We start from the raw sequence: 15881 nt of genomic DNA on the forward strand, positions 1-15881 counted from the left end.
AACTCATTGTTGTTCAATGACAAAGACCTACGAAGGTCAACAAGAAATAGACAAAATTAAGTAGAGGATTAATGATGACCTGGGTGCGTAATGAGGACTGTCATTGGGCAGATTTAGCTTAGATAATGTTCCCAAACTCTGCCAATTGTCTTTTAAATTTTGGGGCAGTGCTCCAGACTGTGGAGTTAAAGTGTTCAGGATTTGGATGAAGACTTTTCCATTCTTAGAGCTGTATAGGTGTAATCACAATTACATCAAATGGTAGAGGTGTATACTTATATACTACCTTCTTAGAAGGCCCAAAGGGCTTTACAATCACAGTCCCATTCACCCATGCACACATATTCACTCCTCACTGCCTTACACTGGTGCCAATGTAAAACCACCAGGAGCAACATGGTGTTCGTGGTCTTGCTCAAGGACACAAGAGGTCGACTACTCTAACCCTGCAGCATAGGGTGCAACAGACATTATCATTACATGAATGAATGAAATTAAAGCAGTTGGATGTTTTTTAGGGGTTCAATAAAGTTTGTCAATGGTCTGCTTCTATCTACAGTGTTTTTCTCCTACACCACCTGTTTCTGTCCTCATGTTTAAATGACAAAAATGCTGTTGTTTGATGAGTGCAGAACCTCTGAGCTGAACAGAAACCAGACTGAAATTCTTGATGTTAAGGATAATCCAAACAATCAGTTGAACCACAGGCTTAATCACTTCTGTATATACATTTGCTTGTTCTGAGGCTTTTACATGTTTTACAGTTTGTTCCATGTGAGCCTTTAAGCAGGAGTCTTAATTATGTTGATTTTATGCTACGTTTTCTGTTTATAGAGTCTGCGCTTCACTGATTCCTTTCACTTGTCCTTGTCTGCTCTGGATATTGTTCCTGTTTTTTTCTTCAATTTCAATAAAATAATAGAGGATAAGATTTATAGCCAGTTATTAGAAAAAACAGGGATGGTAACCATGTGATGGCACACTGAGGACAGAAACGGAATGAACATGTAAAGCATTAACAAAATGCAGCACGTACGTTGTGGATGGTCTTTAGGTGGATATGAAGAGGGTTTAAGGAGGAAGCATCAGCTTGCCCCCGTCATGTAACCGTACAGAGGAAAAGCCTGAAGAAAAGAGCACTTCCTTGACGTGCTTCACTTTGGTGCTGCACACGAATGCATCGTTGGGACATCCTTCCTTTGTACAGTACCTTTGACTTCCTGTTTTAATAATACCATAACCTTTGAAGAAGAAAGCCAGTTATGGCCTGCAGTCCTCTTCAGTTTGACTGAGGTGCATTCTAGAGTCTGTACATAAAGTGACATTATGTAACTTACTTTTCAGCTGCAGTCAGAGGTGATAAGAGTCTTCCTGCTCACACACAGTCCTTCTGACAGCAATACATGAAATGTTTACACATTTCACATTTACACATGTTTATACATTTTATGTTAACAAAGGATTCTTTCACATCATCAGGAGAGCTTTTAAAAATAAAGTTAAAGAAATCTCAGGTGTGAACAAACCCAACTGGGAGGCGCTACGCCTACTTGGCTGGATCTGACTTCACCAGTACATCCAAATATGGAACAAGAAATCAAAACACGTCTCCCTTAAAAATATATAACTAATTGAGTTACGCTTTTGTTTTATCATAACGATAGTTAAAATATGGTTTTAAACCCGCAATCATACTAAAACAGCAGTAAAGTCAATTATGACTCAGATTACAGACTTTGTGAAACTAAGAGGTCAGTAGAGTGTTTATTTCCCATCTTGATTCTCCTTATCTCATCCTATCAAGCTAGTTCAACAGTCTAGTTCTTTGAACCCAGTTTTATTCTCCACAGGGTTCCTTTCCATTATTGTCACAAGCAAGATGTCCAATTTACAAAATAGCAAAAAGACAACCCAATAAATCATAAAGTTGACTTATTTTTAGGGTTCTAAAAACTAGGTATGGCTGAATGTATCTGCGCTGATGATAACTGTCACTGTGTTTATTGGATCTTGTGTCTGGCCATGTTATTTTGATGGATTGGTGGATTTCCTCGAGGGCGCCCCTGCCTCACAACACCTAAATGAGTTAATTAGGGCTATTAACTGTTAGATACACAGAGTTAACAACAGAGATTTGACTTAATAGAAACTTTGACTTAGAACTCTTTTCCAAGCTGAGCTGGATGCCAACTCTGACAGGAGTTTTTGTACAAAATGTTTGTGTCTTAGAACAATGTGTATTAAAATACGGTCATATGCAATCTTCATTCTAAGTGTACAAATGTCACACTTAGGTTATTAATACCATCACATTACATGATTAGCTGTTACGCTGGCTATAGGACAAGCATACAGGAGTCAAAGGAATGTTCTACATAACCATAATTTGATTTGAAAAGGGGTGCAGGCTGGATTAAATTTGAACAACAAACTGCATTTGCCCCTTCAGACTGGACATTGGAAAATGTTTCCTTATTGTCTACTGATTTGAACCCACAAACTACCAGTCTCGCAGCAGACCAGCCACCACTTGGTTACACAGCTGGTTTATTAAGGTCTTTATTGGAGGCACGTGTTTGGAGGTGAACTAGTATTGTTCTTTGGGACACTTTTGCTCCTCCTCCATTTGGAAAGCAAGTGCCTCCCATCTATTCTCTGCAGTCAAGATAGACTGTTGAGAAAAGAAACTCCCAACATGTCCCGAATGCCCGGTTTTCTCAATTTGAGTGTCCCCCTGGGAGGTAAATGGGGTCAATGCAGTTTATTTGACGACCGACTGGATTACAGCAAAAGTTATTCAGAAAGATGTATGAATGCTTCTTTCCAGAGGTGGATGATTGCTAAGCTTAGAGGTGATTAACTTTTGATGTTATATCTGATCTGGATCCAGGAATTATTTATGCAGCTTTTGGGGAGGAATGCACTCCTGTTGCCTTTCATTGTTGAGGCAACACTGGTCGTATAAAGCGGGGAACGGATGGCCTTCGGCGAGCGTAAGAGGCACAACGGTGGTGAATGATAAGCCAATCTTCTCTTACGCACAATGCCCGCAGTCCTGAGTAACTTAAACTCAAACAGAAGTTTACTGATGGGGGCTGAATGAGGCCTGCCGCTGCTTTCTAAAGGTTTGTATGGGAGTGAAATAGGATCTGCAAGCAGATGCAGGGTGGCAGAGGACAGAGGGGGGTCCTCTGTTCTTGGCATTGTCTGTTAAGGTGATTTGGTATGAGTATGCAGTGTCAGGAGCTCCATCTGGAGCCATTAGAAATATGAGAAACACTGCAAGCTCTAACATGGTCAGGCTGGTTGGGGGTGAATATTTAGTGACTTTTGCAGGAAAATTAATGAACAAAGCTGTAAGATAGAGAAGTTTTTACAACTATAATGATGCCCTTTTATCATAAATTTAGCATTTTCCAAAACTTTGCCTTTTCTGTTGAAGACACACTCACAGCTGTGTTGAAGATAACTACACTTTTAGTTCTTAGCGAAGGTGAAAGTGAGTTTAAGGGCAAAGGACGTCTGTTGTTACATAGTACCTTTCATCAGAGCATGAGCAGAAGTGAGGAGGTGATAATTAAATCTGTCACTCTGCTTTAATATCTCTGCTCGGCCTCAAGCTGAATTGTTGTGAAGAAATGTCTTATTGTCTTTTCTGCTGAGGAACAGAAATGTTGTTTCATCCAGAAACACTGACTCAAAAATGTACAGGTGAGGAGAGATGCTCTCAGCAGTGATAGTCACAGGATTACATACTCAATAAAGCCTGTAATATAATACAATATGAATGTTCTGGAAGAATTTTGTCTTGGTATTTAAAGAAGATAACCCAAACCCTAAAAACATTGATGTGGTACTAAACGATAAAATCTGACCATCCAGCAGATGTTTAACACAGATAAAAACAGAACTGATGAGAGCAGATTTTGGAGGAAAACCTGATCACATCTACTTAAGATGATGCAAATGTCTATATAGAATCCAGCAACTAGATAACAGCGTTGTAGATTAGGCTCTCAGCTGTCCACCGCACAAGAGGTTGATTGCTCGGCATCTCTGCAGCATTCAAATTCCTCATCAAGCTTCATGTCTTTCAGTGTCCTAGTTGTCTTTTATTCTGCTATGGACTCTGCTATGGAACTACCACAAGTCTCTAAGGGCCAGTTTATATTTCATAGCAATTTGTAATGGCTCTGATCGCATCAAAAGGGAATCGCCCCAATCGCTGCGAGATGTGACACACGTTGATGACATAATTCCCAATTTGATTGTAGTCATTGTTGCTCCTGACTCTACCTTCTCTTCTTTCTCCTTGGTGTCTCTAGCCCCCCCCCCCCCCCCCCCCCACCGTTGGTTTGGAAGTTCTATCCCTCTTGAGATCAACCACAGACAAAATTAATACTTTTCTTTTTTCACAAACTGGTTTATTTTCCTTTGGCTTCTCCAGTACTAAACTTAACAAGCAGCCAGAAAGCCCTTGCATAGGGGCATAGAATCACTGGTCCAATAATCTCTGAGTGACATCTACCTCCTTGGCCAAAGAAGCCAAAATTCCACAGACTGAGAAATTTGCTCTTTTCAATTCAGTTTATAATCAATATGTCAAACCCCCCCCCCCCCACACACACACACACACACACACACTCACACACTCACAAACTTAATGGTGGATCCAGCACATTTCCAAAACGAAGCAATGTAAACTTTAGATTTTTTTTATTCTTCGATGGATTGGACGATGGAATAGATGTAGACTACAGACACTAAAAATGGAAAAAAGAAGATGGTGGAAACTCAACTCTGACCAGCAAATACCTCAGTGCAGCTGCATCCTCATGTAGCGTTTTTACCTTTCTCAGGTTCTATAGGGAGCCTTTGGCAGACAGTGTACATGGGTTCCATGTTGTCATCAATTATCCAAAGGAGTGAATATAAATAAACCCCTCCAATGATCAACTGGGTAGGTCCACTGAGGTGTGTTATTGACTTTTTGGGGAACAGTTTTGTGTGCAGAAGAACAGATGCTGCTTGAGGTCACAAATTTGAGACGTGTTCTCTGAGGGACTGAAGTGTGTCTGTATGAGGAAGTTGGTTCTGTTGGACTGAGGCGGGATTCCTGACCTGACATATTTATGGAAGTCAGGACGTCCAGCTCACAGGATTATGATCGCCATCCACAGCAGAAAATGTATTCAAAGCTATGGAAAAAGCTGTTATGATCATTTCCTTTGTAGCAGTGGGGCGCGCTGATCCTTTCCCAGCCATAAGTGACTGAAAACACAAGTATTTTATGAGCCAACATGTTTGCTGTGCCTCTGCTTTCTCAGACATGTGGTTGTAATTCCTCCACCAACAGATCACCAAAACTCTTAAACTGCAATTCTGATCATGATGGCTGTTTATTGTTCTTTACATTAGATTTATATCAGACAGCTGCAGCGAGAGGAAACAGATTAATCTGCTTGGAGGTTTTTTTTCTGGCGCCATCCAACAGTGGCCCTGCTGGTTTTGTGGTTTGTGGAGCAGGTTCTGTGTGAATCAGCAGCTCGTCCTTCTGGGCATTGACTGATTCATAGCATTCTTGGCCAATAAAAAGCTTTAGTATCCTGATTGGCTCTAACTTTATCTTTCCTACTTTCCTAACTTTATCTTTCCTCTCATCTATCAAATTTACATCCTGCCCTGGGCTTTGCTGTGGCTTTTTACAAAGTTCCTCAAGGAGCTGAGCTGGGCTGAGATAAAATTTGGCGGAAGGATTGTTTTTGAAGGTTTTGTCTCCAATACTATGAGACATCTCCAAGTAGAATGGAAATGAGTGTTATTAAGGCTTTAGAATCTTTTAATTAGACGCAGGAGATACCTCTACAGTCAGCACTATTGCCTTATTCTGACCTACAGGAGTTAATCGGATAGTGTTTATGGAAGTTATGATGCTCCCTGTTTTAAAGAAAACTCAACAAGATCACCTTTGTCCTCAAATTAGATTTGAAACAAATACCATTTTAAATTTAAACTCAGTTCTAATGACCTAAAACTAATAATTCAGAGTCCTTAGAGTTATCTGGAACGTTTTTTGAACACATCAGTTAACATGAACTTACTCCCACTCCAATTATATTTTATCCATTTTGTGTTATTTTAATTGTGATCATGCATTATGCAGTTGTTTTTTTTGCCAAAATAAAATAAAAAACCTGGGTCTTTTTCGGCAGAGTGGCAGTTGCTCTTTAAAACTTCACCTCTGAGTTGGAGGGGAGTAAGCCTTCCCTCATTTCCCATCATGCCTTTGTTTACACTTTCTCCTGCTAGCTTAAACACTCCGAACGTAACATTACCCAATATTGGAGCTATCAAGCTGTACAGTTTTGAGCCAGAAGCCAGCTCTGATGAGGAAAACAAAGACTTACATGGATCTAGTCGTCTGCAGGGAGTTTGTGGCTCGCCAACTGTACTTTGTACACAACAACTACAAGCTCTTTCAAACTGTATTTTTTCGTCTGCTCCTGATTCACAATGATTTGATCTTAAAATCACTACAAACACCACTTTGGGTCTTTAAAATTTGTGATTTTAATTTCTGCAGTCTCTTTTTCTGTCCTGTTTTAGTGGTACATTTCTGACATCAAACAGCTGTTTCCTCGCAATTTGATGATAGATTTGGCCTTTGCCATCTCTGGCTCCATGCAGGGAACCCAAAAGGTCAAAAAGAGACACATTTTTTTTTTTAGTTTGACCTGAAACAACCGGCAACAAAGCCTCTGAGAAAAGGCATACTTAACACATGGATTAACACTGATTTGTGGATTCATATTTGGTATCATTACCGCAGCTTAATGATGGTACCTGTGGGAGGAAATTACGGCATGAACTCTGACAGAGACTTCAGTTCTTTGTGCCCATCTCACCTTTAGACAAGAAGTTCTGGAATAATCTGAGGCACATATGGATTTTATAGGAACATCTTTATACAAAAAGAGCTAAAACGTACAGATAATAACTTTTTGTATTTATTTGTACCTATTCATTTAAATGTATCTTTTGAAATGACTGTTTGCAATAACTTATTTCAAACGATTCTTTTATTCATCCATGTTTGAGGCAAATGAACTCAAGTAAAGAAGATGAATGAAAACTATGTTAGACTACCGGGAACACTGCAGATAGCCCCGCCCCCTGCCTGACTTCCTCTTCTTCCCATCCTTTCTTTCCCACAGCCATCAATCTCTTCACTCCACCATAAACCCCCTGTAAATAGGCCGTGGTCACACTCCTGGTGGCAGATGGGAAAGGCCTGATGAGAAGTCTCCAAATAAATATGTAATCCCTTCATCACGTGGAGCAAAGCCCAGCGCTCAGATTATCCCATCACATCCACAGCAGAGCAGTAGGTGGGACCCCCCTGGTTTATGACATTAGTTTGAAGCGGTGCACGTGAATGGAAGATTTGATAGCAAAAAAATGATTTAGTTTGAGTTAACAGACAGAAGAAGTGGAAGACTGAAGCCCTTGCTGTTGGGTCTCACTCCCAAAACACTTGAAATAATTTGGTTTTGATTCACAAGTTCACTCTTTGATTCAAAAGAACTTCCTGACCCCCTCCCATCATCTACACCGTCTAGAGCAGGGGAGGGCAATTCTGGTCCTTGAGGGTCAGTGGTCCTGCAGGTTTTTGCCATTTCTTTGCTTTAACACAACCATGACAAACATGACTGTGTCATCAACAGAGTTGTGCAGACCTTGGTGATGTGGGGATGATGATTGTTAATTAGAATCATGTGTGTTGAAACAGGGAAACATCTAAAACCTGCAGGACACCGGCCCTTGGGGACAGACCCCCGTTCTAGAGGGACCACTGAGAGCCTGCTTACGAGCTGCATCTCCATCTGGTCGGGGGGCTGCAGGGCCTCTTAGTGGAAGTTTCTGCAAAGAGCGTTGATGGCAGAAGATCCTCGAAATTCTGCTGATTATCCACATCTGATCCCACCCACCCCAATCATGGACAGAAATCTGGAAGAAGGTTCTGGAACTTCAGCAGAACAACCAGAATCAGAAACAGGGAAATCAGACTGCTCAATCCCAATCTATAAAACTGACACCTATTAAAGATGAATATAAATCAGACGTGCCTAAAACTTTAATGCAGACTGTATAGTTGGATTAAGTCTAAATATATATGGTTTATGCATGAATATATTATCTTTGCACAGTCACTCTACAGAAATTTCTGTCACTCATGGACCCAAGCAAAGTCATTCTGTTACATAAATTAATGCTGTGTTTTGTAAAACTGTTTTTGTGCAAAACAAAAAGATTCAACTGCCCCCCCATATTTCCAGTTTATTTATCAACCAGATGGGTGACGGGAAGTTGGGGTGGGCTTGCTTCACGCCAACAGTCCCCGCCCACAACTTAGAGGCAACTACTCTGCTCTGCAATAACTATGTCCTAGAAAGTGACCCAGGTTTTTTGATTTTGGCTAAAAACGTCAAAATTAGAAATCAAAAACCACTGGGAAAAGTTTGACCAAATATCAAAAGATGGTCAGAGCGGGACTTTACGATACAGAGCAATATTTTTGCTGTTCTCTCAAAAAGTTTAATGTCATCCACTTCTCAGCCTCTACAGTATACAGCCGTTGCTAACAGGGCTTATCTAAGCCTGAAGAGTTCCTTCCTTGCTTTATGTAAGGATGACACGTTGTCTGACTGATGAGATCACAGAGGCTGTCTGGCTGCTGCTTAGTGTTTACTCAGCCCAGAGGCTGCATTACATTTGAGCCCAGGGAGCTCCGAGTGTCCGCCTCACCTCTCACGAACATCCTCAACACCTCCTGAAAAAAGAAACGCAAACCAACCGGAGGCTGGCAGCTGAGGTCTGCGGCATAAACCCGACCAGAACCAACTTCAAATGTTTTCTGAATCCTTTTTCACGAACACTGGAGGTGTTCTATGACTCCACTCTGCTGTGCAGGCTCTGAAATATGATTTGGCGTCCTCTAATAATAAAAATAATAAAAAAATAGGGAAATAATTGTACTTAATGATCCTTCCCAGGAAAACAAGAGCACTTACTGCTGATGAGGATTTGTCCTCAGTTGTTCTGACTGAAAGTTTCCCATCATCCAACTCTGTACAGCATTCACAAAACACAAAAGTCATCAAGTAACTAGGCTGGCAAACCAGTTAAGGTCTCATTTCCTCTTAATTTGAGGATCAGGTTCTGTTCAGCGTTTAAAAAGATGTTGAACTTTTTTTTAATCAGGTAGACACTTTGAAATGTAGATTTTGTTCTATAAGTGACCCTAAAAGTCCTTTAATCAGACACGCACAATCAGCTCACAGGCATTACACAGCTTCCCTCACAAGCCATTAATAAAAACAATTACAAGTGACAGAAATGCTCCATGGTGTCCAGCAGGTATGACGATCTCCAGCTGAGTGTCCTTCAGAGTGCAGATGCTTATCAAGAAATGATAAGAAAACAAGAGAAGGTTTTCAGTCGGGAGTTTGGGTGGGGATGAACCCACTGCCCACATCTGTGGGACAGATCGAGTTTACTGCTTTGAGAGATCAACGAGGAGAGCGGCGAAACAAGACGGGAGACAAAGTGATCAGGTACCGAAAGCGCAGCTGTGACCCGGACAAATACCAGACTGCCGAGGCTGCAGGAAGTTTAATCAATATGAGGAGTGAGTTCTGATACTTTGAGATTTGCTGTGTAGGAAAAGAGACGGGTTCAAGGCTGGGGAGTAATCGCTGGAACGGTTCTGCTTTTCTTTAAGGGCATCGCAGTGGCTTGATTAAGGGGTGGAGCTACAGGAGAAAAGATTGAGAAAACTTTGAGATAAACAAGGTAACATCTGCTCTGAAGTTTGGACATAAATAAAAAAAACGCATTATTTATTTTAGGTCAATAAAAGTCCATTTGTGCACAAACATGGAAACGAAGTTCTGAAAAATCAATTAAAACAGGGTGAAAAATATTTTGAAGTAGTCTTTAAAGACTCACTGATCATCTTCTGATCTAATTCGAAAGTGATCCCAGTGGTCTTTTAATTATGAATATGCCATTTTTACCCAAAATATGAAAAAACTGAGTTGTTTGTTTAAGACATAGTTACTGCAGAGCGGCAGTTGTGCATTAGAAATGCACCTCTGAGTTTTGGGCGGGCCGTTGGAACCCCGCCCCCTTTTACCCTACTCGTTGCCAACATCTCTCTATTTAAACTGAGCAGGGAGCTTGTGGCCCGCCAAGCGTAGATTCCACATGACAAAAAAGCTTTTTTCAAAGGACATTTCTAATCTGCTCATTATTCACAATGATGTCAATACAAAAATACTCAGAAATACAATTTTCGTCCATCATCAGAAAACTGCCAAACAAACATGTAAAAAATACCAAGAACACAATCCTCATCGCAGTGGGTCTTTAAGATACTTTTAAGACACTAAAGCTTCAGAAATATGTTTGAAAAAAGTATTTTTGATCTTGATTCTTTGTTTTTTTTTTACTTTTATACCCACTTTAATGACTAAATTTAAATACTATTGCAGTCTCAGGTTTTTGATGAGTCCATTTCAAAACCATTAAAATTTTTCACTTTTTCAAACCTTTTTTTTGTTTTTTGTCAAAACCTGGAGAGTTTTCAGAATGTAATCAAGTCGTTTTTTTACTCTAATTTTCCAAAAATTGATTTATGCATGGTTAAGGATAAGAAAAAGATTTTTTTTAAACTTGATAAAAAAACAAACAAAAACTTCTGGTTAAGTTGAGACACTGAAACAACATTATCCCTAAAAAACATTGATGGTTGGGTTCTTAGTGGAGTTCAAAAGAAAATTTTTAGTTTTTCTAAACAGTTTAAATTAAATGATGGATGAGTTCAGGAAAAGGTCTGAATTCTGACAACTAAATTTATAGATAAGCACAGAAACCATCAGATGTTGGTTCTAAGGTTGCTCATTCCTCAGTTGTATTAAAGGACAGACATAAGTGGTTTAGTTTAAATACATTTTAGGTCACAATCATTTGTCGAAGTATATGTTTATAGGCATAAAATCTGCATTGAAATGACTGCTTCTTTGAGGCACTTTGAAGCACTTCTTAAGTTTTGGGAAACTCTTTGTTGGTTTTATTAACCAAAACGGTTATTTTATGTACAGAAAAGTGGCGGTTTTCATTAAATATAAAGTTAACTTCACAGCAGACACAAACATTTATTCAATTTTAAATCTTTCAACCAAAGAGAATTTTATGAACTTTTTCATTTTATAGTCGAGATCAAAATTTCCTCAAAAGGGGGCGTGGCTTCTAATTATCAGCTGTAAATCACTGATTATGTTCCAACAGTTGTCGGGTGGGTTTGTCTTTCAAATGTATTTTTTTTTAAATAGGAGGTGTTTAAATGACTTCATATCTGAGCAAGAACGGCGATGGGGGCAGAGCTAAAAATTTGGCTACAAAGACTACAAACCAAACCAACAGATCATGTGACCACAGAATACAGAGAACTAAGAGAATCAAAACAGAACTCGCCTCATTTGTGGTAAAACCTCTTCATCTGATCAACAACCCCCCCCCCTCCCCCCACACACTCATAAATACACACTGTGTGACCTGTAATGAGTTTTCTGAGTCAGCGTTTATTCATTTGAAAACAGATCAGGTTTGCGGGGGGATAATATTTTTGGATTCGTATAAGCATTCAGAGTAACAGAGAACCCCCACCCATCCAACCCCACCCTTTCGGCGCCCAGCAGCCGTCAGTGACGTCCTTCCCCTGAGATCAGCTATCATCTCCCGCTGATAACGCGCCCTGGAAACCATCACCATGGGAACTGTTGCACACATTATGGGTGGTCGCCAAGGCAACCTGGCTGGATCCTGTCCCCCACCCCCTCGCCCGCCTGACTCACTGCTTCTGAGCCAGCATTCCTATTCGCTTAAAGGATGAAAAACTGTCCAGAAATTGATGACACTCGAGTTCAAAAAGTCCCCCCCCCAATCCACATCCAACATTAGGGTCATAATTCGAGGCGATGGGAAAGGGAGGGGGCAGACTGCACACGCACAAGAAACAAAACATGACTCAGACTCATCATAACCTGAGGTCAAAGAACCCAAAATACAGATGCAAGACATGAAACAGGAAAACATCTGCATCCTGAAGTTCCTGCTGTTCCCCGAGACAAGCAGAAGAGACGTTGGGCTGTTCTGCGTTCCAAAGGGTTAATCACTTTAAAAGACATCTATGCATTGACTAGATGCTCAGCTCCATGCTCTCAGAAGAAATCCAGTTTGGTTAATTAAAGGTTGCTGAGAGGAGAGAGGCTTAACTAGGGCAAACGCTGACAGATAAAGAGCTGAGAAAAACAGAAATCACACAAACAAAATAAAAATCCTGTTACATCCAACAGTTCAGGATCTATTCTCCAAAATGTGTCCAGAAGGAAGCCTCTGAAAACCGTTCAGTGTTGTCCTACAGTCAAAAACTGAAAACAAGAAACCGCTTGCCAACATGTCTGCCTAAGTTTGAAGCTTACAATAAAAATCACAAATCCAGAGATCTTCCTGTCAGATCACGTGGTTCAAGGATGTCTCCCAACATGAATCAAAACTGATGTTCCTGTTGCTAAAAAATGATCTTATATACAAAGAAAAGACTTCAAGAAAAAAGTAGCCATTTTAAATGACTGCTCAAGAAGAAACAAAGACATGAAATACTCACTAAAGTATTGTTTAGGATCAAAGTATAATAGAGATGAAAGAAGGGGGTGTGGTTTAGATTGTAAGGTGACCAGCAAATCCAAAACTCTTTATCAGCCCTATAGTGGGTGTGTTTGCTAGGAGAGAGATTTCCTGCACATTCTACCAAAAGCGTTCTTATGTCTGTTGTACATTCGGGCTGTCTTTCATTGATGGTTCATTGTGTAACAAGCCCCCCTAAAGGTTACCCAGTGAACTAATACAGTTGCAGAAAAATGTAATCGAAAGGAAATCAAAGTTAAAAGTTAAAGGTCGATTTCACACCAGACTTGGTTCAAATGGAAGTGGAATCCTGACTTCAACTTTAGATTTCTCTAAACATGGAAGCATATCAAACAGCTGGGAACGTTCCTACAGCAGGTCACTAAGGGGCGATAGTTCCATAAAGGTTTGATCCGGCCATAAAAAACAAAATAAACCCACCGGCTAATCCTTCATTGTACTAAATTCTTTGGTGCCTGTTCCTCCCACTGAAAATAAGAGAACTAGACTGAACCAGTGTGACTTCTGGCTCCATCAAGATGAAATACAATCAGTCGCCATTTTTTCGCGATACGAACACCGTTATATTGGAGCCAGACAATGTCAGTCAGTAAGCACTGATTGGTCCAAGTCTGACAGTCAACATTACTATGGCAGCCAATCAGGAGTAAGCTTGCTCGAAGTTGACCTCTACCAATTGAAAGTGGGCTCTGGAGAATCTGTCAATCAAAAGTTTTAAACCTTTGTCATGAAATCACATACTTTTACTGAGGCATCTGATTGGTCAGTTTATAACTCCAATAACCTGTGCTACAGAAAAAAATATATCACGGAAAAAAAATTAGGATTAGCAAGAAAATGTTAAAAACGGGTGGTGGAGCAAGAATAATTATTATTATAAAATTATTATTATAAATAGAATGACTGGGTAAAAGCTGTTTATTTCTCTATAGAAGTCTATGGGATTTTGGCTTCTTGGAGCCAGCACGCACTTACTGTTTGGAACGCCAAGGGGGAGGAGCCACTCAATCCAGGTCTCTTATACAGTCAATGGTTCATCCTCATTTAAACCAAATGTTTTGGTGACTGTTCTGGTGAGCGTTCACACTTATCAAATGAAGCAGACTGTCTACAGAAGTGTATTTCACAGCAGATCAAACCTGCCAGGCGTCTGTTTTCTAACTTTTATCCCTCTGTGACGTCATATCCAAAATGTATCTCCAAATGCAAAATAACAAACATAAACAACAGTCGTGTTTTTCACATGAAGGGAAAAGACAGATAGGGCTCTCTGTTAGAGAACTTGTGTTTCTGGTTCGATCTAGAACTCTAGAAAGGTTTAGTGTTGAACTTGATGTTTTACCAAACTTTCTTCCCCCATGGAGCACCGCGGTGGCGTGCTGCAGGCGCGAGCCGGGAGCTGTTCTTCAGCACCACGGGCTCAGTCCCGCAGCAGCAGCGGCGCTTTCCTCGAACATCCCGGAGCGTTTCTGGTTTGTCGGACTCACCTTTTTGGGAGTTTCGGAGCCGCTGGAAGCCCGCGTGCTCCCCCCTCTGCAGCCCAGGAACCCCGGTCACGTTGTTACCCATGGACGGTTCCGGTCCGCGCGCCTCGACGAGGACCAAGAAGCGTGAACTCTGCAGCTCACGGATGCCGCTCTTCCCCTCTTCTTCCTCTTCAGGTTACGTCACCAGTCACCAGCCAACCAAAACGGTGCCGATGAGGCACGCGCGCAGGTGAGCTGGACTTCTCAGGGTGACGAAAAGACCCGAACTAGACCGAATAAAGACGTAACTGAAGGGAGGAACATCATGGCTTATAAAAACGCAATACATTACTTAGATCTGTTCATAATATTAATATAAGATTAATACACAAAAAGACTATTAAACGTTACAATGCTATTATTGGAAGTAAGAAATCCGAGAATAAAAGAGTCACTCCTCATTAAGAAAAACTTAGCTGAGAGCAAATAGAAGGAACAGGTCTGCAAAATTCAGATCAGTCTGAAATTAAAGTTTAAAACCATCATAATGAGCTGTTTTTAAATAGGAACTGTCGCCATCTAGTGTGTCAATCATGAATAACAGAAGCAGACCCATTGAGCATGCGCAAAGGGGCAGATTATAACACGAAGGTGAGTATTTTTTGAGACTTCAGTGAATTTCCTCTGCCATCGTCAGTTCTGTTGCTTCCAGGAAACACTTTCCATAAACTCACCACACTGCATTCAGAGAAACTCTACAGCAAAATAAAAATATCCCTGACATGTTTCTGTCTAGAAGAGTCACAAAGTTATTACTCTGGCTTTGGGGCTCCAGAGGCATGCCGTGGGGAACCTGGAAGAGTTATTTCAAGAACCCAACAAGGACTCAGAACTGGGCCAAAAGGCAACACCGCAGGGAAACAAGATGACCATTGACGTGTTCTCCCTACCATGACAAAGGTGGATAAAGGTGGAAAGATTTCATGTAATCCATGGACACCAGTGAAGATCACAAATCATTGAAGAAAAAAAAGTTCCGCGCACTGTCTTGTAGGGTCTAGATGACCTCACTCCCAATGTCAAAGTGCTTAGGATAGCACAAGGGTTAAAGAACTGGCTATCCCCCTGCCAGTAGGGTGAGCCACATCGCGATTGTGGCGTGAAGGAGAAACGCATTTCTTCACGTGGGTGTGCTCTAAAGTAAAGAAGTTTCCATTTGAAAGTAGGTACTGAGTTTTTGTTTTTACATAAGCTGTTAAAGTTAAAGCGCTAACGTAGATGACCGACGATTACGTCATCAAGTGTTAGTACTGTCCGAATTTGAAGATTTTTTTCCATATCTCTCCACTTTGTGGGATAAATGTAGGGGTAGGGAGAAGCCGCAAACAATCTGGATTCAGCCCAACGGTTTACCAACACGTGTGCTCAGCAGTTGTGTTACCTCGTTGGCTTTGTTATTGTTATAGAGCAGAGCCTGAACTTGTCATCACCTTGTTTGATCGTTGCTGTTGGCAGTAACAGATCAAAACTGGAAACAACTCGACCGTGAAATGTCCTTCACAAAGTTCAAAGCTGTTCTGAGGAAGCAAGAGCTTAGTTTCTTCAGAACAGGAGAGGTCAGCCGTATGAGGCGAGTCACTGACCTTT

The 15881-nt window shown here is 40.8% G+C and overlaps 1 protein-coding gene across 2 annotated transcripts in view; it reads right to left on the reverse strand.

Annotated features, from left to right (window-relative positions):
* The window catches only part of neurl1aa (neuralized E3 ubiquitin protein ligase 1Aa), a 79840-nt gene that overhangs the window by 49216 nt on the left and 14743 nt on the right, over window positions 1–15881 (reverse strand). Inside the window, exon 1 of one of the 2 annotated variants that reach the window (XM_023954999.2) lies at window positions 14256–14544. The exons of the other annotated variant lie outside the window; for it this stretch is intronic. Within the exon in view, the coding sequence (XP_023810767.1) occupies window positions 14256–14337 (82 nt within the window). The 5' untranslated portion in view covers window positions 14338–14544. Of the gene's footprint in view, window positions 1–14255; window positions 14545–15881 lie in introns of those variants that run through there. 2 annotated transcript variants of the gene reach the window in all.

Source organism: Oryzias latipes, chromosome 1 (assembly GCF_053564925.1).
Source record: "Oryzias latipes strain Hd-rR chromosome 1, Olatipes_Hd-rR_3.1".
Taxonomy (NCBI): Eukaryota; Metazoa; Chordata; class Actinopteri; order Beloniformes; family Adrianichthyidae; genus Oryzias; species Oryzias latipes.